Source organism: Prionailurus bengalensis, chromosome E3 (assembly GCF_016509475.1).
Source record: "Prionailurus bengalensis isolate Pbe53 chromosome E3, Fcat_Pben_1.1_paternal_pri, whole genome shotgun sequence".
Classification (NCBI taxonomy): Eukaryota; Metazoa; Chordata; class Mammalia; order Carnivora; family Felidae; genus Prionailurus; species Prionailurus bengalensis.
In genome coordinates, this window is record NC_057357.1 from 1,283,332 (window position 1) to 1,311,052 (window position 27,721).

The 27,721-nt window shown below is 51.7% G+C and overlaps 1 protein-coding gene across 16 annotated transcripts in view; it reads left to right on the plus strand.

Annotated features, from left to right (window-relative positions):
- The first annotated feature begins 9,903 nt into the window (after positions 1–9,903).
- SUN1 (Sad1 and UNC84 domain containing 1) overlaps positions 9,904–27,721 on the plus strand; it is a 53,386-nt gene continuing 35,568 nt past the window's right edge. For 12 of the 16 annotated variants that reach the window (XM_043559493.1, XM_043559497.1, XM_043559501.1 and 9 more), the window contains exons 1-2: positions 9,929–10,026; positions 25,288–25,379. In XM_043559493.1, coding sequence (XP_043415428.1) covers positions 25,303–25,379 — 77 coding nt within the window. In that variant the 5' untranslated portion in view covers positions 9,929–10,026; positions 25,288–25,302. Of the gene's footprint in view, positions 10,027–23,406; positions 23,512–25,287; positions 25,380–27,721 lie in introns of those variants that run through there. The other 4 variants (XM_043559495.1, XM_043559496.1, XM_043559492.1 and 1 more) reach the window with 3 other exon arrangements.

Consider the following 27,721-nt stretch of genomic DNA (forward strand, 5'->3'; position numbering starts at 1 on the left):
TGGCTGCTATATGAGTTTTATTTCTTGAACAACCTTTTGAACGAGCATTTTCTCTCTTAATGCCCGATGGCCTTAAGGAAAATGATTACATTCCATGAATAGCCCAAGATGTTGCCATAGTTTTTTTTGGGCCATATTTGCACAGCTCACGGTTACAGCTTTTCATTTTATTTACTGAGTTTCTGATTGCCTTTATTTTTTCTCATTTTCTAAAGAGCGTGCCTTCATCATATCATCACGTTGACACGGCCTCTCATGCTAGATCTTGCCTCAGATGCCCGCCTTTTCCCCTGGAGTGGTCAGTCCCGGAGCTCTCCAGCCTCTTTGCTGTCCAGGCCTGCTGCCCGGCCATCACTGTGGACATCACCCCACGAGCCTCCGGACTGGCCCGCTGCTCAGCTGGTCCCATGCTTCCCCTGTTCTCGGTGTCCTTGGTTCTCTGACATACGTTACAAGCAGGTCCTCAGAAAGGGGAGTCTTTGCGCGCTAAGAAGGCCTTTAATTTGCCGTCCTAGCGGACATAGACTTGTAGATCCCAAGTCTCCCCTCAAATTGTGAAGGCACAGCTCTGTTAGTGTCTTGCTGTTGACAGTTTGATGACGCTTCCTTTGTAAGAGTCATGAGTTCAATTTCTGGATGCTTTTAACATCCTTCTTTATCCCTAATGTTCTGTCTCAGTCGGTTGGGCGTCTGACTTGGGCTCAGGTCATGATCTCACGGTTCGTGGGTTCAAGCCCCGCGTCGGGCTCTGTGCTGACAGCTCGGGGCCTGGAGCCCGCTTCCGATTCTGTGTCTCCCTCTCTCTGCCCCTCCCCTGCCTGCGCTCTCTCAAAAATAAACATTACAAAATATTTCCTGGCATAGTTTTTCCAAGGGTGTGTGTCCATGCAAACAAATAGGCCCAGGGTCCATTTGTTGTACAGAACCCATCGGCCTCACGTGGGTCAGTCCGCCCCCCCACCGCCTCCCAGAACCCAGAGTCAGATACATCGTGTCCAGCAGAAGCATCATGTAACACGTATGCATCGAAATTTTTCTAATGGCTGCGACAGGGGAAAAAAAGAAATGGAGGAAATTCATTTGGATAACATACTTTATTTCACCCAGACCCAGTATATAAAGAAATTATCTCAGTAGTCAACCTAAAATAGAATGAGTTATTTTACATTCTTTTCTTCATACTGAGTCTTTTCAAATCTGACGGGTGTTTACACACACAGCACGTCTCTCTGACGACCGATAGGACTTTCAACCGTCGTGGTTCACCCGGAGCCACCGGGGTTCTGGCTCTGAGCGTCCTACACCCCAGGAAGGCCAGCTGGGGGTGCAAAGAGCGCCAGAGTTCCTCAAAGGGTCTGGAAGGTTGGGGGAAAGTACAAAAGCTTGAGCACGTGGTGGGCGTGAGCAGCTCGTCTTTGACTTTGGCCGTGGGTTGCCGTAGGGGTGTCTTAAGGTGGTATTAGGTTGTCCTCCCATAATGGGTTTTTCCTCCCGTTTTCGCTACAACACAGCTTGCCTGTGAAATGGAAAAATAATAAAAACTGAAAAGCGGCCGCCACCTGCAGTGGCTGTGGCCCCACTGCGGCCTGAGCGACGCCCTCGCGCCCCGTCAGAGGCAAGCCTCGCTTCTCTCCCGCCTGGCTCCCGGGTCGCCGTGTGCAGGCCGCCCTCTCTCCTCTGGACCGGTTCAAGTCCCCAAGCAGGTGGTGTTGCAATCTGTGGGGGAATTTCATCCACAAGCAGAGAATCTGGGGAAGGCTGCTTTCCAGATGGTTCGTGATGGTTCACATGCAGTCTACCCCCTTCACCGTTTTTTTTTTTTTTTTTTTTTTTTTAACGTTTATTTATTTTTGAGACAGAGAGAGACAGAGCATGAACAGGGGAGGGTCAGAGAGAGGGAGACACAGAATCTGAAACAGGCTCCAGGCTCTGAGCTGTCAGCACAGAGCCCGACGCGGGGCTCGAACTCACGGACCGTGAGATCACGACCTGAATCGAAGTCGGCCGCTTAACCGACTGAGCCACCCAGGCGCCCCCCCTTCACCGTTTTTAAGTGGGTCGTTCAGTGGTATTGTGCGGCCGCCGCCACCGTCCGTGTCCAAAGCACTTTTGCTCTTTGCAGAACAAACCCTGTCCCCATTAAACACGCCTGCCCCCAGCCCCTGCCCCCACCGTCTACTCCATCTTTGTGAGTCTGAAGACCCCGGGACCCCACGGAAGCACAATATACTACAGCATCTGTCTTACCTCACCGAGCGGCACCCATGTGGTGTCAGGTTTCCTCTCTAAAGCTGACATTCTGTGTGCACGGGCCACATTTTGTTCATCCGCTCGCTTGTCAGTGGATACTTGGGTGGCTCCCACGTCCTGGCCGTTGGGAACCACGCTGCTGTGAACGTGGGGCGAAAGCATTTCTTCGAGTCCTTCATTCCGTTCTTCTGGTCACATACCCGGCCGTGGAATCGCTGGGTCACCCGGGAATCCGTTTAAGTTTCTGAGGAGCTGCCAGACTGTTTCACAGCGATGGCACCATTTTGCCTTCTCATAAACTGGTTAATTTTACATTATGTGAATTTCACCTCAATTAAAAGAAAAGTTAAAAGCGGGGAGTTGCTCAAGGCCAGGATACGGACTCGGGCTTTTCCTCTGAGTGACCTGAGAGCCACGGGTGGTTGTGAAGGAAGAGGTCATGGGACCAAGAAGGGTCTGATGGCTAAGCCGGAGCAGGGACACCGGCTGGGAGGCTCCTGTGGTAATCTGAGCAAAGAGCGGTAGTGGCTTGGGTCAGGGTCATGGCCACAGAGAGGGGACGCGGTCCGACTCTGCATCTGTCCGCAAGGTAGAGGGGAACCCGAGAAGAGGTGGATTGTAGGTGATCGGACGTCTGCAGCCAGAGGTCAGGGATGGTTCCCATCTGGAGACACGAATCTCGGCACACTCAGCCGACGACGTGTTGAAAGGAATGCGCGTTGGACAGAAATACGACGTCCAGGGATGGGCATCGAGGGGTTGGAGGGATGAGGAGGCTCGAAGAAGCCGAGGAGGAGCCGGAGAGCCAGGGGACGCGTGGAGCGGGGTTGGGGCGGAGCACGATCCAGATGGGGCTGCCGCCAAGCACTGGCTTCCGTGAGGCGGAGGTCGGCGGTGGCCTCAGCAGAAGCAAGGAGGGCTCCAGAGAGAGCAAGAGGAGGCTGGGGGAGCGGATCGTTCCTCCAAGGAGAGGAACGAGGGGGCAGGCAGAGGAGGGCCTGGGAGGGTTTTTGAGTTTTGTGGTTCGGTTTTTCGGATGCGAGCGATTTTGCTTAGCAAAGGACGGGGGAGGGGTACAAGATGTCTCTCAGCCGGTTTATGAAACACACGTGGCGGGGTGATGAGTGTGCCCACCAGAACCCCGAACATGACTTCATTTGGAATAAGGGTCTTTTCGGATCTAATTTCAGTAAGAGTCTCGTGATGGGGTCACCCTGGGTTAGGGCGGGCCCTAAGCCCACTGACGGGTGACCTTACAGGAGGAGAAAGGCAGAAAAGGACACCCACAAGGGGAAAGAGCCGGAAGCAGGAGGCCACAGCAAGGACGGCAGGAGCCTCCAGAAGCTGGAGAGACACGGAGGGACCCTCCCCACTTAGGCACAGCAGCCTGGAAGAGCCTCCCTCACGAGGCTCCTTGCAGCCCTTGGCTGGTGCGGTTAGGGACGCAGGGTGAATAAAACAGAGAGAACCCCTTGTCGACAGTGAGCGCACCCCTACGCGGATCTTGGAATTCTGCAATTTGGGAAAGCTGGCCGGAGCGGGACGGCCACAGCTGTCTGTCTCGTTCCTTCTAGGCATCCCTACGTTGTTCGCGTGTGAAACCACACCAGGGCCTGGGAGCCACCGTTGCCGGCCGCAGGGCACAGTCACAGACAGCAGAGGCCAGCAGGTCCTTTGTGGATGACACCCCCTCGCCCAAGGAGGACCCAGAAGCAGCAGGGGCAGGAACCAGCGCAAGAGGGGAAATTGTTCCCCCTCTCTGGGCGGGCGCTGCCCCTGGTAACTTTCCTAACCCGGCTCCCGGCCAGCCCCGCCCTCTGATCTCATGTTGGCCCTCGAGCCGGGCTTGGGTTTCTGACCCCAGCTTTCCTCCTCCTCTCTCGGGAGTCAGGTTCTGTTTACAAGGCTTTCCTCCTCCTCTCCCTGGAGTCAGGTTCTGTTTACAACTGAAAGCAACCGTGCCAAACTGGAGGCAGGAGCTCCCGGAGGAGAGAGAACTGTTCCCTCCGCGGTCGTTGCCCTCCGTCTGCTTCCCTGGCCTCGAGATGAGACCGTGAGCAGCCGTGTCACCGCCCTGTTTCCACTCCGGCCGGGCTGTGACCAGCAGCAGCGGGGAGGCGGGCATCGCAGGCACCGGCAGTTTGGGAGTGTGGTGGATGGGCTGGCAGCCCACCAGGCTGTTTGCTTCCCGGCAGAGCAGCAGACCCTGGCTGCCCTTTGTGGGGAGGCCCCCCAGACCCTCCCGCCTGCCTCTCCTGGTCCCTCCCTTACGCGGAGGCCTCCAGCACCCCCAGGGGCAAGGTCCTCTCCGGTGTGGAGACCAGGCCGTGGGCTCTGGGTGCAGAGGCCACTTGAGTCATGCTCCTGAAAGCCCTTGTCTTCACGCACATGATACGTGACAACCAGGAGTGTCCCTTGGCCTGGTGAGCCGGGGTGTAAGGTGATGCCTCGGGCCTGCAGAACGCAGAACGATGGGGTTTCGGAGGTGAGCGACCCACCTGCCCGCAAGCCCACAACGTGGGTCCTGAGGCCGTCCCCAGACTCCAGCCTGTCTGCTCCAGAGCTGACCCTAGGTTCCATCCCATGTACTTCCTGCTGTCACTGCTGGGTAGCAGTGGACCTGCCTTACCGGTCACCTCCAGAGGGCCGGCCACTGCAAACACTTTACCTCCATTCTCGCACAGACCCTGCAGGCACACATTGTGAATCCCGTTGATAGGGGAGGCCCCTGGGGCTCAGAGAGGCCGAGGACTTTGGCCCCGGGCCACACAGCTCCAGCTGGCCGACTCAGGGTGGGTGTGAGGCCGGAGCCGCCGGTCCCCCCCAACCCACACTCCCCCCGCTTAGCCCTTGGGGGAGAATCACAACCTACAATCTTCCACTCTTCGCACCTCTCACGACTTTATTCCGCACCTGTGGGTTAAGGCAAAATGGGTTTTTGAGTGGCGTGAAATTATTTTGAAAAAATCGTGTTTAGTTCCAAAAAATGGGAAAGTATCAGAGAAAGTTTGATTCTGTTGCTTCTCTACCTTGACTGAAATCTGGCGGGTTTTTTCTTCATTAACTCTTTGGAATTTATGTGGTTGTAAATAAATAAATTATACTTGTATTCACTCATAGGATACACAAACATACTGAACTCATTTGTTTCTATGATACATGTAGATATTTACATGATATATAAATGTACTGTTTGTAAACATAGTCTGTATTTAGTCATGTTTTAATAACTTCTCTAAATGCAATATAATAACTTTTTTTTTAAGTAGGGTTCACACCCAGTGTAGGGTCCCACATGGGGCTTGAACCCAGGGCTCTGAGATCAAGCCCTGCATGAGCTGAGACCAAGAGTCAGGCGCTGAACCAGCTGAGTCACCCAGACACCCCTTGAAATAATGACTCTTTTTTTTTAAATATTTATTTTTGAGAGAGAGAGAGAGAGAGAGAGAGAGAGAGACAATGTGAGCAGGGGAGGGGCAGAAAGAAAGAGAGGGAGACACAGAATTCAAGGGCTCCAGGCTCCAAGCTGTCAGCACAGAGCCCAATGCGGGGCTGGAACTCATGAACCGTGAGATCATGACCTGAGCTGAAGTCGGACGCTTAACCGACTGAGCCCCCCAGGCACCATGAAATAATAATTCTTAATAGAACACATAACCACATTAAGTCGAACATTTATTATGAAGATAGCTGTGCCTAAAATTGGCAACGTGTCGTCTCTGCACTGAGAGGCCCCACTTGTGGGTGACGCGCTAGCGAAGCTTCTGCACAAGACACACCCTGGGAGGGGACTGAACACCCACCACTACGAGAACATCAGGTCAGATTTATTCTGTCCTCGGTGTGGAATACGACACATCCGGCATCGGGGATGGAGTCGAGCCCTCGAAATCAAGGGGTTCCATCTCAAATCCTAACGTGGGGGGCTCGCTGAGCAGAGCGGGGCACACACTGGTGCTCCAGGTGCACTGATACCCAGGGCTGCGCGTCCTTACAGGCACCTGCTCGTGTGCGGGAGGAACAGCCACTGCTGATCTGTCCGCCAACCTCCTAGGTGAGGGAAGACATTGAGGGCTGAGAAGGGGACGTTAGCCCTATGAATCATCTATCTATCATCTATCTATCCATCCATCCATCCATCCGTCTTCTCCTTACCTAGTTATTTATCTACCATCAATCTGTGTGACGCCCCCCACCTCCCCGTCAAGTGTGGAAGGAGGCGGTAATTAAACCCTCCTCCATGGCCATCATCGTTGAACCCTTCTCACTTTACCCATTTATTCTCCGTATCCTTCCCTACTCCATTGCCACCCCCGTCCCCATAGGCATCTGTACCGTATACTTGGTGTCTGTCTTTCTTGTTGCCAGAGTCCTCGTTAGACATACAGCACTGTTTGGGTGTGTTTTCGCTTACCTAAATGGTGTCCTGCTGCGGGAAGGAGCCAGTATGTGTTAGTCTGGGTTCTCCAGAGAAACGGAACCAGTGGGAGACACGTCATGTACGCGAGGTACGCACCCACAGGACATCTGGATGTATGTACCATATATAACAAGTTTATGTGTATATATATATATGTGTGTGTGTGTATAAATATATGAAATTGTCACATGATTATGGAGGCTCAGACATCCGGTGGCTGGAGACCCAGGGGGCCGATGCTGTGAGCTCCAGTCTGAGTCTGATCCAAAGGCAGGAGAAGACCGATGTCCCAGCTCAAGGACAGGCAGGCAGACAGAGACAATCCTTTCTCCCTCTGCCTTGTGCTCTATCCCGGCCACAGTGGATTGGACGAGGCCCACCCACACTGGAGGGGGCCATCTGCCCTATCAGTCTGCTGAATCAAATGTTTATCTCATCTGGAAACACTCTCACAGACATGCCCAGAATAATCTGTGAGCAAATATCTGGGCCCCCGGTGGCCAGTCCAGCTGACACATAAAATTAACCAGCACACCATCTTCCCAGTTCGCCTAGGCCGATCCAGGTTGTTGCCGCACTGGGCCAGGGCCCCCGTCTGCCAGGGTGTCGGGGTCTGCACCACCAGAGGTGTCCTCACTGCCCCGCTTGACACGGCCAGTGCCCATCTACCCACTGCCGAGTACAGCTTTTTGTTCCTCCCTTGGGTGTCAGGATGGGTGTCCTGGAAGGGAGGGCCTGCTCAGGTCCCCTTCCCACGGGTCTGGGGCGGGGTGTGAGGTCACGGGGCGCGAGCATCCCTGTGCCCCCGACCTGCACACCAGCGCTTGGTGGTACCCACCCTCTGCTGCCCGCTGGACGGAGGTGCAGAGGGAAGAAGTTACTTACTTCCATTTGCATTCTTTGGATCACAAGTGAACTCAATCTTATCTTTCTTATCTTTTTTTTTTTAAATGTTTCATTTATTTTTAAGACAGAGAGACAGAGCATGAGTGGGGAGGGGCAGAGAGAGAGGGAGACACAGAATCTGAAGCAGGCTCCAGCCTCTGAACTGTCAGCACAGAGCCCAATGTGGGGCTCGAACTCACATACTGTGAGATCATGACCTGAGCTGAAGTCAGGCACCTAACCAATTGAGCCACCCAGGCACCCAGACACTTTTAAAATTTCTGAAACTTTTGAGTTAATTGTGCAAAATACAGATAACATCAAGTAGGAAGAGAAAAGCCCCTACTTGGACAGAATTACAGCTGTCAGTTTTCTGTGCCGTGTGTGCGTGAGCCACGGAGTCCTACGGCCCATGCGTGTTGCGGTGAACCGCTTGTCGCTTCCTAAGTGCGTTTCAAGTCCTGGCCTCTGCATTTACGTGACACCGTAAGGCGCTCTTTTTCAAGAATAACTTTGTTCCTGGACTTGTGTCTTCCTCCCATGATTTAAGTCTACAACGTCACATTCCAGTCAAGTTCTCTCATTGTGATCTCACACTGACTGTCACTTGAAGAATTCTTTCCACCTGGAAGCCAGTGTCCACACGTACTCTGCTTCCTTGAACAGTGAGCGAAGGCCTCTCTGTCTTTAACTCCCACCTCAGGGCGCTGGCACCTGCACTTTTCTCCGCCCAGAATGTTCTCTCCCAAGTTCTCTGCTCGTTCCCTCCCTTTGGGTCTCAAGTGTCACCGCCACATTTAAATTTGCAGGCCCCCCACATCCTAGCCCTGAGTCTGCTTTGTTTTCTTCCAAGGTGCTCACCACATTCCCAGACCACAGAAACACACGGTGCTGTTCCCGCATAGCTCTGCCCCCTGGAACACGGGGACAGAGAATTTGCACCTCCGCACCTGCTACAGTACCTGGCACCCAGCAGACATGCGTTCAATCAGTGCAATCCCAGTAAGGAGGACACAGAGGACTGAGGAACTGTCCAGGAGAGAGTGTGCTGGGTTTGGGGTAAAGGGATCACCAACCGGCCAGGCGAGTGGCGAAGGTCTAGTGGAGTAGGCGGCCAACAGCGAGAGGGAAGGGGGGCAAACAAGGCAAGTCATGCAAGGGCCCCCATCGCCCCGACGGTGCTCATAGAGAAGTCTCTCCCTTCTCAGGCCTTGTCTCGAGAGGCTGGACTAGCGTCCTCCAGGGTATTCGTCATGGTGCTGACCCGCCTCGCACAGCTATGGTAACAGATGGATTCTTTCAAACCGGTTCACTGGTACATTCCGGTCGCAGCCAGTTCAGTCCAGACGCAGCAACACAGGCCAGATGGAAGCCCGTAAGGCTGGTGAGGGTCGCAGGAAGGGCTCCAGGTGTGGAAGCTGTTCCCCAGCTCAGGTGCTCACCTGAGTCGGCACCACTGGGTTCCTCCCTGATTTCTGCCTCTTTCCCCATCACTAATACTCCCCAGGTGGCAGAGACACGATACAGGGGAGGGGGGCTGTGGGTTTCCTCCCATCACTGTGTGTGCGCGCGGGCGGTGGGCTTCGCGGAGAAGAGGCACTGTCATCTCTGCTTCGACCGCTTTTCCCTTCGACCGCATCCCATCCTGCTCGGTTTCCCCTTTGCACGTGACTCTAGTAAGTGCCTCTGTTTCTATTGTTTTGGCCAAGGATATTTTTGCCCTCCTGCCCCCACCTCGAAACCAAAACGGCTACCTGTGCAGCTATCTGTGCACCTCTAAGGCGACCTGTGCGGCCAGCTGGGCTGGCCGCTCCTGCGCACGCGCGGGCGCGGACCCCCGAACTCCCCTTCAGGGAGTGAGCTCCGGGGTGAGCGCCCATCCGCGGCCCTGCAGACGCGGCCTTAGCGCGCGGCTCGGAGCGGAGAGGCGAGTACTCGCTCCGGCCTGCCCGCCCGCCAGTCTGTCTCCCTTTCCGTAGAGGGGGGCGGAGGGTCGCTTCCGGCGCCGCCCGGACAGCGGGCAGAAGTGGACCGGGAGGCACGGGGCGGGACGCCATCGCGGCCCCCAGCTCCGCGGGGCCGGGACAGGACTAGGGAGTCGGGCGACCGTAGCGGCCCCCCTTCCCCGCGGCCGCGCTCCCGCCTCCGCTCTACGGCCCCCGCGACGTAACGCCCCTCCCGCCGTACGGCGCGGCGCTTCGAAGCCCCGCCCACTTCTCCGCCTCGGGGACCCGGCCTCAGCTTCCGATAGGCCAGGCCGCTGGATAGGCCGCCTCCTCATTGACCGAGGAGCTTCAGGCGGCGCGCTCGAGATTGGTGGAAGTCCGTGTCGCTCCCGCCCCGCCTCCGGGCGCGGCGCGCGATTGGCTGGCGTCCGCAAGGTCTCCTCTCGGGATCGAGTCTGGGCGGCGCGGACCAGGCCCGGGGCGGCAGCAGAGGCGCCCGGCGGAGGTGGCTGTGGCGCGAGGCAGGTGAGCTCCCGGGTGGGGGTGGAGGGCCGGGGCCCGGCGAGGCCGGCTGCGGGCACAGGACTGGGGCCAAGGCGTCCCTCAACGCGGGCGGGAGCGGCGGGCAGGCGGCGACCGGCGCGGGCCGAGCCTCGGGCCCCGCCTGGGCGGCCAACGGCCGCCGCCCCCTCCTCGGCCCCGAGCGTCCCCGCACCTGGCCCGGGTTCGGAGCAGGCCTGGCCCAGGGCGTCCCCTCCGCCCGACGTCAGTGGCGTGCCGGGGTCCCGGCGGGGCGCTGGGGACGCGTGCGCGTCCTAAAGCCTCTGTCGCCGCCGCCCCCCGCCCACCCTGGGTGCTCCCGCCCCCCGCCCCGGGTACACCCGGGCGACCTCCCCCCCCCCCCCCCCCCCCACGAATCGTGGATCCCCGCTCCCGCCCACACACAACTGGGCGATCTGGCACCCTCGACCCCCCCTACACCCGTGCGCCCCCGACCCTCCTCACCCGCGTTGCCCCGACCCCAGCCCTCCCCCCCACACACACCCCCGGGCGCCCCCGTACCCCGCCTCCCCCCGCACCCGCCTCATTCGGGCGCCCCTTACCTCTGTCCCCCCTCTCACTCGTCCGGTTCCCGGCCTCGGGGTGCTCGGCCTCCCAGGAGTCCTGGGTTGGGTCGGGGGGGCCGCCCTGCCTGTCCGGCTCGGGACGCCCCCCTTTTCCTGCTCTGCGGCCCGCAGACAGAACGCACCTGTGCTGCCGGGCGGGGCCGTCACCCCACGTCGCAGTCGCGAGCCCCAGGCCCGGTCCCCGGTCCCCGGCCGCAGGGAACAGCCTCCGGGTAGCCCGGTTGCTGCCTGGCTGCCGCTGTTGGTGGGCAGGGCTCCCCAGCGCCCCCCTCGCTCGGCTGCGTGCCCGTGCCCCTAACCCCACGTCGGAAAGGCTGGGCTCGGCTCGTGGGCGTTTTCTGAGCTTCCGGGGCTGCTGCCCAGGTGGGAGCTGCCCTGGGGCCTGGGTTTACAAGCCGTTTGTGCCCCCGGACGCCTCGGCTCAGAACCTTGGGTTTGGGTTTGTTTTCATGCATTTCGGCTTATGCAGTTATTCCAAGTCGGGAAACTCATGATGGTTGGTTAGTTCTGGGGTATTTTCCCAGATTAGTTCCTCTGACAAGTTTCTCCTCTTTATCTTGTTTCAGTTTTCTTTTTTCTGTGTGTTTTGGAAATACTGTTACTTTGGCACTGGACCTCTTGGACCTTATTTCTACTCAGAAATAAAATCTTTATCTTTCCCATTTTTTCCATTTTTGTCTTTCTGTTTCACTTTGTAGGCGATTTCCTCACTCTTCCCCTAACTCTTTTATTTGGCATTTTATTTTGGCCACCATATTTAACATTTTTTTCAATGTTTTACTTATTTTTGAGGGAGGGAGAAAGAGTGCAAGTGGGGGGGGGGTGGAGAGGGAGACACAGAATCCGAAGCAGGATCCAGGCTCTGAGTTGTCAGCACAGAGCCGGTCGCGGGGCTCGAACCCACGAACCGCAAGATCGTGACCTGGGCCGAAGTCAGACGCCCAACCGACTGAGCCACCCAGGCGCCCCTTGGCCAACATATTTTCAATTTCCCAGAGCTTTTTTCCTCTAAAACTTAGTGACACACTTGCTTTGTAAATGTGGTAGCACCTCATCGTCTCCCTCGGTAACCTCAGCGTTTGCTCGCTTTGGTATATCTTGGCCGAAATGTTGGCTGATCCCGAAGAGAGTGGGGTCCCGCACGGTCCTTTGGAGGTTCTGTGCACCTGCTTTGGTCTTAGGGCTGTTGGCTGATAGCAGTTGGCTTTTGTATCTTTAGGTCCTTTTAATGGGCTTTTTATATTCTCAAAGAAGGGCTTTCCAGCCTCTTGCCTTGTTTTCAAAGTTGGCCGGAAGAGTGTGTCTGTGGCCTCCCAAAACTAGTAAGGAAGTGCTCACTCCTCTCCCTCTTCAGGAAGACATCCTGGAACTTGAGTTTTCCTCTTACCCTCTGGTGTAGAGAACCCTTGGTTTTATCCTCCGGTCTTTTTTACGGGAAGGTAGGAAGAGACTTGACACCTAGTAGCTAACTGCTCCTTTTTTTTTTTTATTGTGGTAGGACGCTTAACACAGAATTTGCCACTTGAATCTGTACAGCTCAGTGGCATTGAGCGCCGTGCACAGTCGTCACCACTGTCTAGTTTCACAACTGCTTGTTCTGCACCCTCCGGGGGAGCCCCCAACCCGGTAGCAGGCACATCCCCGCTGCCCACTGCTTCCGAGCTCTGGCGTCTGCTAATCTGTTTTCTGCCTCCGGACTTGTGTATTCTGGATTTTTTATATACACGGGTCCATCCGATATGTGGTCGTTTGTGTCTGCTTTCTTGCCCTTAGCATAAATTTTTCGAGGTTTATCCGTGTTGTATAATGTGTCAGTACTTCGTGCCTCTTTATGCCTGCATAATGTTCCACAGCACGAATGTACCACGTTTCCCATCCATTCATCAGTGAGTGGACATTTGAGTTGTTTTCATTTCTTATTATGAATGATGCTCCGGAGAGCATTTGTACTCAAGTTTTTGTTTGAATACTTGTTTTCGGTTTTCTGGGTATGTATCTAGGAGTGGAGTTGTTGGGTCATATGGTGGTTCTATTTAACGTGTAGAGGAACCACCAAACTGTTTTCCACAGTTGCTGCACCATTTTACATTGCCACCAACTCTGTGTAAGGGTTCCAGTCTCTCCATATCCTCTCCTGACTTGTAATCTTCTGTTTTTGCTTTGTTCTGTTTGTAATGGTCTTCCTAGTGGACGTGAAGTGGGGTCTCATTTTGATTTGCATTTACCTAATGACTGATGAGCATCTTTTCACATGCTGGTTGGCCATTTGTGTATCTTCTTTGGAGAAATGTGTGTTCATTTTCTTTGCCGATTCTTTATCTTTTCTGGACGAAGTCCAGTTCATCCATTGTTTTTTGTTGTTGTTGCTTATGTGTTCGGTGTCATATCTAAGAAACCATTTCAAATCCACGATCATGAAGATTTACCCCTATTTTTCACTTAAGAGTCTTAAAGTTTAAGGCATCTATGCCTTCCATCGGTCTTGAGTAAATTTTTGTATGTGCTGTGAGGTGGGGGTCCAGCTTCATTCTTTTGCATGTGGATGTCCATTTGTCTTAGCATCACCGTTGAAAACTCTGTTCTTTGATTTGGTGTCCTTGTAGAAAATCAGTTGACCATAAATGAATGGTTGTATTTTCTGGACTTTCAATTCTGTGCTGTTAGTCTACATATCTATCCTTATGCAAGGAACAACACTGGTTTGTAGTGCATTTTGAAATCGGGAAGTGGGAGTCCTTCAACTTTGTTATTCATTTTCAAGATTGTTTTTGGCTGTTTGGGGGTCCATTGCAGTTCCGTATGAAGTTAAAGATTAATTTTGCCATATTTGCAAAACCAGACCGTTGGGGTTTGATAGAGATTGCATTGAATCTGTAGATCTCTTAGGAGTGTGTTTCTGTGTTTCAAAATACTAACTCTTGCAGTCTACGAACAAGGAATGTCTTTCCATGTATTTTTCTTCCATTCAGCAGTGTTTTGTAATTTACAGCGTACCAGTCTTGTACTTTTTTGGTCAAATTTATTTCTAAGTGTGTTGTTCTTTTTGATGCTGTTGTGAGAGGAATATTTTTCTTAATTTCATTTCCAGATCGCTCATTGTTAGTTTGTAGAAATACAACCGATTTTTGTGTGTTGATTGTGTATCCTGCAACCTTGCTGAAATTGTTAGTTTTTATAGTTTTTTGTAAGTTTTTTAGGAGTTTCCATACATGAGACCATGTCATCTGTGAATGGAGATAGCTTTGCTTCTTCCTTTTCAATTTGATGCCTTTTGTTTCTTGTTCTTGGCCGATTGCTCTGGCTGGAGCTCCAGCACAATGTTGAATAGCAGTGGTGGAAGCGGGCATCCTTGTCATGTTGATCTTAGGGGAGAACTTTCAGTCTTTTACCATAGAGTATAACGTTAGCGGTGGGTTTAAGTAAATGCATTTTATCAGGTTGGGGAAATTCCCTTCCGTTCCTGGTTTGTTGAACATTTTTATCATGAAAGAATGTCGCGTTTTGACAAGTGCTTTTCCTGCATGATCACGTGGTTTTGTCTGACTGCTTCTTAAACAGACTTCCAGCGTTTGATTCTTCCTGTATTTTTGGTTCTTTTCTACACACTCACTTGTAGATGTACGCAGGTGCCACTGTCTTAACCATTTGGGGGTTCCATGATGACAATCGCGTTATTTCTCCATGTTCCTCATTGTAAGCTTATGATCCAGCTTTTTATGGCATAGGTGTGTTTTCATTTATCCCTTTGCTTTCTAGTTTCCAGGTTCTTGCTATTTATTGTGTTCTCCTCCTTTGTTTTGCTCTGTGGATATATGCCTTTAGGAGATATGCCTTTTTAGGAGGGGTGTGCCATCTTTGTTCAGTGCATCATTTAAAACATTTTTTTATTTTATATTTTGAGGAGAGAGAGCGTGTGTGTGCAAGCTGGGGAGAGTGCGTGTGTGCCCAATGAGCGATCTGGGCAGAAGGAGAGAGAGAGAGAGAGAATCCCAAGCAGACTCCCCACTCCCAACGTGGGGCTCAAGCCCACAACCCTGGGATCATGACCTGAGCCAAAATCAAGAGTCAGACATTCAACCAACCCAGCCACCCAGGTGCCCCCCCCCCCCCCCCCCCCGTGCACCATTTTAAACTGGAAATTCTTGGGTGACCTATTTTCAGAGAAAGCTGGCATTTGATGGAGTGTCTGCTCATAACCATTGTTTTCTGGTCTGAATTTATGATGGTCAGATGGTCTCCAGATTCTGAAAATAGAGCCAGTTTGAATTTGCTAACAGTTTAAATGCCAGACGACATTTTTGAGAGAAGTGACAGGGGATGAAAGTTGCATCTTTCAGCTTTGCAGCTCCTGTCCTCACCTAAATACTTCAGGGTGAGGCAAGAGCCCAGGGAGTTGCAGTGACCACGAGGCCCACTGCTGGTTCAGGTGCGGCGGTCTTGACACCACAGGAAGGAGCGCCCACATCTGGGTTCACAGGGCGGGTGGGAACAAGACACTGATGGTGTCCCAGCAGGAGTGACGTGGGACCTGAGGTGCTGCTGCACCTCTCAGTGGAATAGCTGTGCCCATTCTCTGTCTTCCTCCCCTCGGAACTCATTGCTGTTAGGGCTGCTCGCGCCTCTGGATTTCGTGTGGAGGAGCGTGGACCTGCTGATGCGCGTGTGAAACCGGTTCACTTCCACTGGACCCAAATGAACAGGGTTGGCAGAGGGGAACTTCTGCTGCTTATGATGCGCTGTTTGTCATAATCGTATGTTGTAGTCGGTTCTACTTCATTAAGTAACTTGTGTGATTATTAGGCGGTCTTGCGGTTTGAATCACATCTGTAATTAACCATGCTTGTTATTTGGGCGCGTCGTCTTTGGTCTAGTCACACGGGCACTCAGTGATTGGTCACTGGTTGCAAATTTTCGTTGAAGAGGTAACTATGTGACAGATGCTTTCTGATGTTTGTGCAGAATGAAAGCGCGGGTCCCAGATGTAAGGAGTGGGGAGAACACTCGGTAGAGATCAGCGATTCCCAGCAGGGGGGGAGAAGCCTCTCTGGGCACTTGAGTAGCTTCAAAACACAGCAGTGCTTTGCCTGGGGGCTTTTTTAGTCCTTGTCTTTATTTTCTTTGATCTTCAATTAATGTTATTAGAAGATGTGAGCTATATCTAGAATATGGAAAACAGATCCGTTGGATGGTGTCTTCACTTGTTGCTTATGCTGCAAACCTTTTCACTACCAGAAGACCCTCATTTTTAGCCTGGTGCTTCGCGGATGGGAGGACAGAGCATCAAAAGGGTCATTGAGAACTGTGTGCGTTAAGTGTTTACGTTCATGGTGCAACTAAAATCCTATAATTGCTGTTGCCAATTACAGTTGGAAATAAAACAAAGCTGATACAGCTGTTTTGATCAGATGAGGAAACAGGAAAAGTGTTTTGAATGCATTGGGAAGAATGAGGTGGCCCAGGTATGCACGACCCTCCCTGTCCATGCACTTGTGTAGCTCTCGACCATGGTTTTGCCAAGCACACTGATGAGCAGTGGAGACCACTGAGGGACTCGAGGATTTTCAGTCTAAAGGCACACAGCAGTGAGTGCCCCATGGTGCAGACACCTACGAAGGGTCCATTGGCTCAGAGAGTTCAGGGTTGAGGTGGAGGGAAAGACCCATTAATAGGTAGTTATTACAGTTTCTATCAAGTGAGGGCTGCTGGGGAGCACTAAAGCTAGCATCTAACTTGGACATGGGGGTTGGGAGCTCCAGGAGAGCTTTCTGGAGGCGGTGTCTCAGCTCTGAACTCCAAGGATGAGTAGAAGGTAGCCAGGAGCATTTGGGGTGGAAAGAGCCCAAGGGAATGAGGACGGGGAATCAGGAGGACATCCCAGACGAGGGAAGAGTGTAGGAACAGTGTGTAAATGGGATAAGGAGAGGAGGGTTGTCTTGAGTCCAGGCTTTCAGTGAGGCTGCCCTGTGGATTGCTGGCAGATGGAGAGGGGAAGTGGGGCGTCTGGGTGGAGGGTTCTGTGCATTCAGTTTCTTATGTCTTGTGTCTGGGTGCTAGGGAGCCAGGGTGGCATGTGAAGGCAGTGAGGTGGTTGATCTTTTTGTAGACAGACCATTCTGGCAGATTTCTGGCTTGAGGGGCCAGGTCTAGAGGGCAGAACTAGTCAGCAGTGCTTGCCGGAAGCCAGCAGGAGATGGCAAGCAGGGGGAGCAGGACTGAAGAGGGGGTGAGCCACTGGAAGGAGAGAAGCAGGCTGATGGGTGATCTGGACAGCCTGGATTTAGTTATTGCAGACCATCCTGATGGAAATGCTCAACACAAAGTAAAGTTGGATGCTTGCCTGACTTAGATACAAAGGAATTACGGGTTAGGTAAATCAAGTCAGAGTAATAGAATCCGTAACAGACTCTTCGTGTGTTCTTGGGTTGGGGGAGGCCTTTCTGAGCCCTATGGACATGAGAGTCAGGGAAGGACTGACAGCACAGCCCAGGTCACCGTAGGCCAGTTCATTGGCAAATGGGGACGTCCCAGGCCTGTGTGACGCATATGGTTGACATCCTATAAAACAGTAAGAAAAAGGCAGACCTCCCAGTTGGGTCTTCCTCCCGTGTCACAGTGGCTGCACGCGGTCCGAGCTCCCAGTGGCAGCGCCATCGGGCGTGGTGGAGCCTGGGAAAGGACGCCCAGTTGTTGCTTGTGGAAGTGACGCCTCGGGCAGGCCTGCTAACTGTGTTGGTTGTAAGGGGGTGTGGTGACTTCCGGGTGTGAAGCAACACAGTAAAGCTATGTTGTCGGTGCCCTGAGGTCTCAGATGAAGGACTGTCTATGTTAACATGTACAGATAAGTGGCTTGACTTTGGGCTTTTGCTGAAACGTCATGATAATCCCAATGTGAGAGGAAGCGGGCTTGTTATTTAAAAAGAGCCCTTATCATCAAGAGCCCTTATCATCGGGAGATGTAAGGGGTGCAGAGAAGCAATCACCTTCTCGACAAGCCCAGAGCTGTGTTGACGAAAACAAACCCATCAGCCTAGTCTCTTCCTGTGTCTTACATTCCTCGCCAAGAGAAACTTGCCTTGGCTGAAAACTATCTCTCAGTGCAGACTTGTTGCTGCTGATGACTTTTATGGAGTCCTTTTACCCTGTGCCAGGCAACACGAGCAGGCTCGGGGCCGTCACTAGTCCACTCCTCGGGTGGCACTCCCATTTGATGGCACCACGCAGGTGCAAGTGCACCGTCATTCCCCTTCGCTCTGGGGTCTCTCGGCTGAATTTCAGAGCCTGCTTCACAAATGAAGACCAGAAAAGCCTTTTTTTTTTTTTTTTTTTTTTGTACTTACTGGGTTAGTTGTTGAAATTACAAGACCAATACCTACTCTTTAAGAAAATTGTTGAGCAGAGCAGAAGAGTGTAAATGAAACGTGGAAGTCCCATTCTCTATAATTTTACCATTAAGTTTAGTGGTGTCTTCTACAAGTTTAAAAAACATTGAAATACGCGTGTGTGTGTGTGTGTGTGTGTGTGTGTGGATATAGACAGTATGCACATACACATAACATTTAGCATTCTGTGAGGGCCTTTCAAGTATTTTTGTGTTAGTCGTTTGTATCTGATTCACTATTTTATTTTTAAACTTTTTTTAGTTTTTAAATGTTTGTATTTGAGAGAGAGCACTAGTAAAGGAGGGGCAGAGAGAGGGGGAGACACAGAATCAGAAGAAGGCTGAAGGCTCTGAACTGTCAGCACAGAGCCCTATAAGGGGCTCAAACTCACAAGCTGCGAGATTGTGACCTGAACCAAAGTCGGTTGCTTAACCTACTGAGCCACCCAGGCGCCCCTGATTCACTGTTTTAAATACCCAGTTCATTTTTAGGATTCTGAGTTAGTATGAATTATAGTATTTCATAAACTAACATTGTTCTGTTTCTTAAGATAAAAACAGATGAATGCCAATTTCTAACCCAAATTATGATTTTTTTATACTTTTACTTAGACTGCATTATGCTTTTTTTTTTTTAATCTGTAGACAGAAATAACTGGTGTTTTTATTAGTCTCTACATTATCTAATTTTAACAGGATTAAGATCTGAGCAGAACAGTTACATTAAGATTTAGTTCTAATTTTTAAAGACTCATTTTAGTTTGAAAAGCAATTCATATTTGCAGAGGACTTAACAAATGGAACACCCAGTTGCAGGGCAGCTGCCCTTTGAAAACAGAGCCCTGGGTGATTAAGGGCGGGTGAGGGTGGCGTTAGAACGCTTGTTAGGCGTGCATGCACGTCCTGGGGCCACTGTGGGCCTGCCTTGTGCGGCAGGAGCCCTGTGCCGTCAGCACAGAACGTCCCTCTGGGACAGCTCTTGTGGCAGATGGCGGTGTCTGGAGCTGCGCCCAGAGCTGGGAGGAGAGTCTGTCACTGTCCCCTTTGATTGCCGCTGTCCCTGTGGACAGGTCATGGACGAGAGTCGCCAGTTCTGACCTTTGCCTTGGGGAGAGGGCCGCTTTGCACAGGGATGATGAGGTGGACCCACGGCAGGTTGTTTCTGGGGATTTCCGGTCGGAAAGCTGCACTGGTCTGTTCCGCTTGGGCTCGTTGAGTCTCAATCCACTTGACCTGTCCATCTCTGTAGACAGTGCTTTATACACCGTTACCGACTGGGTGGTGCAGTTGTGGTCTGTAGGGTGAGAGGAGGTTCTTGTCTCCAGTTTTTCTTTAGAACGGATAGCGTTTCCTAACAAATTATTGTGTGCTGATATTTCAGAGATACTAGTTTTTTCTGTCTCTGGCTTTGCCTTTCGCTTGAAGCTCTGTTTTCAACCTTGTGTGACTTGTAATTTTCATGATTTTCAGGCATGTTTTCTGGATGGCTACTAGATTAGTATGGACATTCTAAATAGTAAAAATTCAAATTGTATGTGCTCATAGAACTAAAATTCATTCTTTTTAACATATATGTATTTAAATATATATATATAGGGGCGCCTGGGTGGCGCAGTCGGTTAAGCGTCCGGCTTCAGCCAGGTCACGATCTCGCAGTCCGTGAGTTCGAGCCCCGCGTCGGGCTCTGGGCTGATGGCCCGGAGCCTGGAGCCTGTTTCCGATTCTGTGTCTCCCTCTTTCTCTGCCCCTCGCCCGTTCATGCTCTGTCTCTCTCTGTCCCAAAAATAAATAAACGTTGAAAAAAAAATTAAAAAAAATATATATATAAATATATTTTAGAGAAAAAGAGAGTGAAAGTGTGCGTGAGCAGGGTATCGGGCAGAGGGAAGGAGAGAGAATCCCAAGCAGGCTCCATGCTCCCGCTTCCACAACCCTGGGATGGTGACCTGAGCCAAAATCAGGAATGGGATGCTCGACAGACTGAGCCACCCAGGTGCCTCAAGTTCATTCTTGGTTAAAGCATTGAAGAACAAAAACTAAGCTATATGTTTTCATCTCTATCATATGATATCAATAGAACCATATGTACTCAAGAGGCATTAAAGGAGAAGCATCGTTTAACTTAAGAGTATTTTATATTGATTGATTGATTGATTGATTGGCTTCTTGCCCAGCGCAGAGCCCAGTGTGAGGCTCGAGGTCACAACCCTGAGATCAAGACCTCAGCTGAGATCAGGAGTCGGATACTTAACCGACTGAGCCACCCATGTGGCCCTTAACGGTAAAAAAGTTTTTTTTAATCTGATTTTAGAAGCCTGCTAAGAACTGCATGTTTATAAAGATACTCAGTTCCTTAGGTTTGTAGCCAAAGTTCAGCCTAAACAGAGGACCTGTCCTTTGCCTGTGTGTGCTGACTTGCATGCAACCAAGAGCAAGGGAGACACTTGGGGTGATGTAGGGGCGTACTCCTTCCCGCTTGCCCAGTACGCTCTTGGCCCTCTGTCCCCTGAGCTTAGAAAGCTGCCCCTTCTGAAGAGGCTTCTCTTAGTAGGGCAGAGGAGGCCCCTCCTGCACTGTGGGGCTCTTACCCAAGCCCCCTCGTGCAAATCTGCCAGGCGGGACAGCCTGGGGGAGTCCTGCCCTGGGGCTCTGGCCCTGCAGATGGGGCCTGATAAGGCCCTAGCAGTCAGCACAGGACACTTTGAGAAGGGAGCAGCCTGGAAGGGACTGGGGAGATGAGGGCAGTGCAGGCTGGACCGTGTCCCTCTTTGTAGCACATCTGTTTGCAAAATGTCGACCTCAGATTCCTTCCAGGGTTTTCTGATGTCATTGAAGACGTTTCCAGTCCGCTTTTTCACCTACTGTTCGTGTGATTTCCCTTGGGTCTCAGGCTGAGCCTGGTGGGGGCAGGGCTGCGGTACGGTAGGAAGATTAAGGTTGCGTGTGGACTTGACTTAGCGAGGGAAATGGAAGCTGGGAACAGCATTTGGAAAATGCTTAGCGCTTAGGTTTAGTTATCAGTGGGTCTAGTATCAGAATTGCTGCTTTGCTGTTACGCGTTCCTATCCGCTTCTGGGAGAGGGCTGGCCTCGCAACCTGTCGACTCCGGGCTGGAGCTGTCCGAGCTGCCTGGTCGACTTTGTGTTTTATTTAGGCTGGGGGTTGAGTGCATCTTCCACCTCTAGAGTTGCTAACTGAAGAAAAACAATCTGGTTTTTAAAAGGTTTAAAATACAGGCTATCTAACTTTATTCTACAAAATACTAAAGCTAGTATGTGAGTGTTTGTCATGGTCACTGCCTTACATGCGTTATTTCATTTAATCCTTTCTGCTTTAGGGGCGCCTGGGTGTCTCAGTCGGTTGGGCATCCGACTTCGGCTCAGGTCATGATCTCACAGTTCGTGGCTTCGAGCGCCGTGTCGGGCTCTGTGCTGACAGCTCAGAGCCTGGAGCCTGCTTCGGATTCTGTCTCCCTCTCTCTCTGACCCAACCCCATTTGTGCACTCGCGCGCTCTCTCTCTCAAAAATAAAAAAAATTAAAATCCTTTCCACTTGATTTCATTTTCATCCTGTAATTATTTTTAATGCTCACATTTCATGAAGGGAACTGAGGAATAATTTCAGTGTTCTGGAGCCATCGTACGATCTGTTTGAGAGGGAGGGAAAGAAGGAAAGAGCGGGGTCCATGGAGGGAAGGACCCAGATAAATCTAGTAACATTAACCATCACCTCCAGTAATTCTGTTCTGCAGTGAGCTTGGGAGAGGGCCGGAATCACCCCTCCCTCTGGAGACTGACCAGTGCTGCCTCCTCGCACGTTCTGCTGTGCAGGAGTTTGACCCTCGTGTGCTTCTCCAGGGAGAAGTGGTTTTCTGGGCTGTGGAGTAAGCAGTGGCAAAAACACCTCCCTGGGCCACGGGTCTGATTAAGCCGGGGCCAGATACTGTGTAGAGTTTTAGACTTAGGTGCATCTCACTGAAAAGCATGATGTGAAATTCACGTGATTATAGGAGTGGGTGGGAAAAGGTCCCACTTAGTGGTGAGCGACCACACCCTCACCCTCGTGCCGTCGTAGCCGGTGAGCCGTGAGCATCCTGGTGTGTCCTCCACCGTCCCCTCCTGTCTTTCCTCCAGAGCCAGGCTGCCGGCTGTTCCTAGAGCCTGGCGTCTGTCCACACTGGCACCCTCTTGAGGGTGTCGTGTTCGGGCATTTTGTTACGTTTGTATCTCCTCTCATCAGACGTTTCACCCAGAGTCAGCCAGCGGGTCTGCTGCTCCCCAGGTTCCCTGTCCCCCTTCTCACCTGTTGGATTTTTGACACCCTCTGCTGGAATCCTGTCATTCCTAGGATTCCTGCCACAGGCAGTAGCTGTGCATGGTTCTGGGCTTGAAATTATTTCAGCGACAAGAAATTAAATTTATTTGCAAGTTGTGTCACAAGGCCTATGTTAAACCTGGCTACAGGTGGGATGGCTCTCAGCTTTGTCGTCGGGCTCGTCGAGTGGTTCAAAGTGGTGGTAGCTGGTCGTCCACCCCTGTTAGCTTCTGAAAACACCATTCGTCGCGCATTAGAAATTAGTGTAGTTCTTGTAGTGGGATAAAAATGTGAGAACACGTAAATGTAACTTTTCAAGTAAGGCTGTGAGTTCTTGCCTATGCCCTCGCCAGGGCCCGGAACTGCCGCCTCTGTGCTGAGTCACAGGCTGGAGCCCCTTCGGCCCTCAGTGGCCTTGTCGGGGAGAGCCGCCCCTGCTCCACGCTTGGAGCCTCCCACGTGTCAGCCGCCGCAGTCAGCCAGTGGGGCCGAGCCTGAGCTGGGACCGAGCCCAGATCTGCAGGCCTCCGCCCCTGTTCTCAGCTGGATGCTCTCATGTCTGTGCGTGCTGATCTCTGAGGTGACTGTTCAAGTACTTGCCCGGGGGGGGGGGGGGGGGGGGGGCGTCTGCCGTTCGTGTTTGTCACACTGATTTCTGTAAACTTCGGGGAAACGTAAACCAACCCAAGACACCGTTCACTGAGGATGTATCAAATACCAACTGTAGCACAGTTGGTGCCAATTAATGATGATGGTAACTTGACACTGAGGTTTAATAATGTCGGTAGAGCAGGTATTGGAGAATGTTAGGGTGAAAGGTCACTGGGAATGAAGTTGGAAAGTTTGGGTTTTGTTAATCATTGAGTAAGAGGGAATAAAAAAGTTAGTCCGTTTCCACCCTGGAGAGTGAGAACAACTATGGGGTATTTATATAAGCCTTTCATGGTTGCTCAGTAAGTTCCTGGTAAAGTTGGGGTAGTCAGAAGTCGCAGTTACGCTGCGGGGCGTGGCTTGTGATCCGCACTGGCAGGGGAGCCAGGCAGGTGAGCCACACTCGAGGGCTGTGGGGACAAGGCCGCCTGGCTGGGCCCTCCTGCCGCGCCCGAGCCCGGACTCTGGCCTGGACTCCCACGTGGGCCGGAGGCAAGTCTAGGAGGTCGGGCGGGGGAACGCGTCGTGGACCGGCAGGCTGTAAGTGGCCAGAGGTCATTTGTCTGTAGCCCGAGGGTTAAGTGCGCGTTTAGAGGGCCAAATAACGTGTTTGTTCCGTGGGCCAGTAGACCGAGTCCCTGAGAAGCTCTGAAGAGTGTTGAAAAGTTTTTTACATGCAGGAGTTTTGTGTGTTTGTTGACATTAGTAGGCACAGTACAATTTTTATAACATAAACAATGCTTTTTATTTCTGTGGTTCTTAATCCTTTAAAGAATATTTGGATTGGGGCGCCTGGGTGGCGCAGTCGGTTAAGCGTCCGACTTCAGCCAGGTCACGATCTCGCGGTCCGTGAGTTCGAGCCCCGCGTCAGGCTCTGGGCTGATGGCTCGGAGCCTGGAGCCTGTTTCCGATTCTGTGTCTCCCTCTCTCTCTGCCCCTCCCCCGTTCATGCTCTGTCTCTCTCTGTCCCAAAAATAAATAAAAAACGTTGAAAAAAAAATTTAAAAAAAGAATATTTGGATTGTTAGGAAATGGTGTGAATTGAAGTACTTTTGGTTTGGTTTATAGGAGACAGTCATTTACACATAAGTATTTTTTGTCCAGGCTGGTCTGTATTTTTAGTTTTATCTTCCTTAGATTTTTCAACAATGGGTTATGATTCACATTACTACTATGAGGTGTGTTTTTTGTTTTTTGTTTTTTTTAATTTGGAGTGTGTGTGGGTGTGTGGTGAGTGTGTGTGTGAGAGAGAATATTTTTAGCCAGAGGAAAGTTTGAGTCATTCCAGGGAAATTTAGATGACAATCTGAAAAACAGGGTGCTCAAAACGTGTTTTTAAGATTTTATTTATTATTATTATTTTTTTGAAAGCGGGCTCTGTGCTGACAGCAGAGGGCCTGATGTGGGGCTCGAATGCGATGAACCTCGAGATCATGATCTGAGCTTAAGTCAGTCGCTCAACCGACTGAGCCACCCAGGTGCCCCTTAAGATTTTACTTTTAAGTAATCTCTACACCCAGTGTGGGGCTCAAATTTACGGCCCCAAGATCAAGAGTGGCATGCCCTACTGACTGAGCCAGTCAGGTGCCCTAAAACTATTTAATTAAAAAAAAAAGTTCTTTTGGGGAAAAATAAAAGTGTAAGCGGTGCCTTGAGCTCGTGTGTCGATCAGCCTGTAGTTTTCTGGTTCTGAGGTGCTTGGAAAAGCGTCAGCATCTGTGATAAGTGTCTGACTGGGGACTAAGGATCCCTTCTATTTTTTTTTTTAGGTAGTTTGTTTTGTTTTGTTTTGTTTTCCTTTTTCAGTAATCTCTACGCCCAGCGTGGGACTCAAGCTCACAACCCTGAGATCAAGAGTCACATGCTCTTCCAACTGAGCCAGCCAGGTGCCCCAAGAATCCCATCTACTTTAGTTAACAACAACGAAAACTTACTACATAAGAAAGAGAACATTTTGACACCTTTAAGAATTTAAAAATACATTTTGAAAAGGGTCTGAGTCACTTTCTGTATTCTTCTGAAAGTGCCCCAATTTTCATAACTATAAGTGAGTTGATCTCGGGTTTCCCCTTTGACTCCCAGGGTATGTTGCTGTAGGAAACTACGCCTAACATAAGGGTTTGTAGCCATGAGAAGATTTTGTCTCCTTTGTCTAAAAAATAAAAAACAAAGAACGACTAGCGTTGTTTTACTAAAATCTTCGTGGTGACGTTTTGGTCACCGACTATGTGCCGTGGGTTGGCTGTGACAGACAGCACTTCTCTGTGTTTCTACCCTCCTAACACCCTGCATTGCTTTCTCCCCCACCTTCTGCAGTATGAGACCGTGACCATGGACTTTTCTCGGCTTCACATGTACACCCCTCCTCAGTGTGCGCCCGAGAACACCGGCTACACGTACGCACTCAGGTGAGCGTGCCTGCGTTCCGTCGCCCTCCCGGTCGCCTCCTGTCCCTGAATGCCGTGGATTTGTGGGCGCTTCTGCTGCTTGCAGCCACACGCTGTCTTCTGAAAGTGAAAATTTCTACGGAGTTTATATCATACTATGGCTTTGCAAAACTGCTAAACTGACATGGAAATTGTGAGGTGGTTTTGAAAACCGAACATTTCTGATGACTCAGGGATGAGTCATTGCAAATGTACTGCTGTTTCGGACCCCGCCCAAGTGGCTGTGGTCTCTAGAATAAATCTTTGTGGTTATGGGTAGGGTTTTGTGATTTATACCGATGGCCGGGTATTTTAAAGTTAGTAGAAATAACCTGGAAAATGATTTGCCTTTGAGAGGAGGTATCCTAAACAGAATTTTGATGAAGCCCGAGGTTTGAAGAACACGGCTTTTCTCAGATGTGAGGTTTTCAGTTTTTATTCTGACATGATACTGAAGTTCACGGCTAAGTCTAAGAGTTGCTGAGTAGCCCTTTGCATGTCTAGTTCACCAGGTAGGAGTGATTATTCAGATGGATTATAAAATAGGGGATTGTGCCAAAGGAAAATACGCTACCGGGCGGGTTAGGGTTTGGCAGTTAGGAAAGCTGTTGTGGGGGTCCCTGGGGGGCTCAGTGGGTTAAGTGTCCACCTTCAGCTCAGGTCGTGATCTCGTGGTTCACGGGTTCGAGCCGCACGTCAGGCTCTGTGCTGACAGCTCGGAGCCGGGCGCCTGCTTGGGATTCTGAGTCTCCCCCTCTCTCTGCCCCTCCCCTGCTCGTGCTCTGTCTCTGTCTCTCTCTCAAAAATAAACATTTAAAAAGTTTTTTGAAAAAGAAAAAATACCTGTTGTGTTCTGGAAAGACCTTGAAGGCACACGAGGAAAATGCTCATGTAATTTTTTTCAATGACTTGTCTTCTAAAAGGGAAAAATATAATTTAAAACTTAAGAAAATCGGAAGGTATTTTAACAAAGATGCTTTTGTTTCTTAATTTGAGTGCCTGAGCAGAGCAGAGGCGGGGGGGTGGGGGGAGAGAGGGCGCATGCACCAGAGAGTATCATAAGCAGGCTCCATGCTCAGCATGGAGCCCAACGTGGGGCTCAATCCCACGAAATCAAGAGTCAGATGCTCAGACGACTGCGCCACTGAGGCGCCCCTGGCAAAGATGTTTTTGCAGCGTTTTTAACTGTTTTTTAACAGTGTTAGTCAAACGTCACATTGAATGATTGCGTTTTTATTCACGATTCTAGATCATTGACTGTTTTTGTCAAAAGTTCTGAAATATGTTAGGACGAAGGGAGTGGGCCAACTCAAAACTGTTCCTTGTTCTGTATTGTGGAGCATAAAAATAATTACTCTCGGTTAATTATTTTTAGCTTTTATAACCTATTTTAAATACAGTTTTTTAAAAATGCACACGTGTGGGTCTCTGCACCGGGAAAGTCGCCCGGCTAATTTCGGTGCACGCGGCGCTCCTCCAGTGAGATGTGGGCGTAGACGCGGAAGTGTGGGCGGACCAAAGTGGCAGAGGCGGCCGGTGTGCTTGGTGCACCGTGCTGGGAACTTAGACTTGGAGGGCACTGGGAACCCGGCAAGGGCGTTAAGCCGGGAGCCGCGTGACCAGGCTTGTGCTTGGAGGGACTGCAGCCTGCAGGGGTGGGTAGGGCGGGTGGGGGCGGCCCAGAGACCATGGCGGGCCCCGAGGTGTGACGCTGTGGTGGCCTGTACAAGGGGCCCGGCCCAGGTTGGGCGGCTGGGGTGGAGATGAAGGAGGGGAGGGCGGGGACAGCGGGGCGGTCTGTGGGTGGCGGGTTCTGGTCTGGGCAGCCGTGTGTAGTGCAGGACCGGGCGCCGGGTGGCGGGTCGCGAGGCGAGTGTCCGGCGGTCGTGGTGGATGGAGCCCCCACGGCTGAGGCCCCGCGGCCCCCGGGGCGGCGGGAGGGGACCTGCCCCTGCCTGTTTGTCTCTGGTCTTTCCACTTGCGTCACCGCTGTGCTCCCCCGTCTTTGAAACCTGCCTGTGCCACCCGGCTCTACCGGAAGCCACCTGACCTCACTGCATGTCCCTCCCTCCCCTGTCCTGAGCCCCACTTTGACGCATGCGCCCCACGGCTACCTGGGCCGGTCCTTCCCCTCAGTTCTGGGGACTCCGCACCCCGGCCCACGGCTGTCTGGCCCCGCCCCGATCTTCCCCCTGAGCCCCTGAGTACCCACCTGGAGGGTCCGCCACCATCCTGGCCGGTCCGTTTGTTTAACTGAAATGTTTTCCTGCTGTGGAGACTGTTAGGTGAAAGTCAGGGGTGGTGGTGGTAATAAGCCCCTGTGC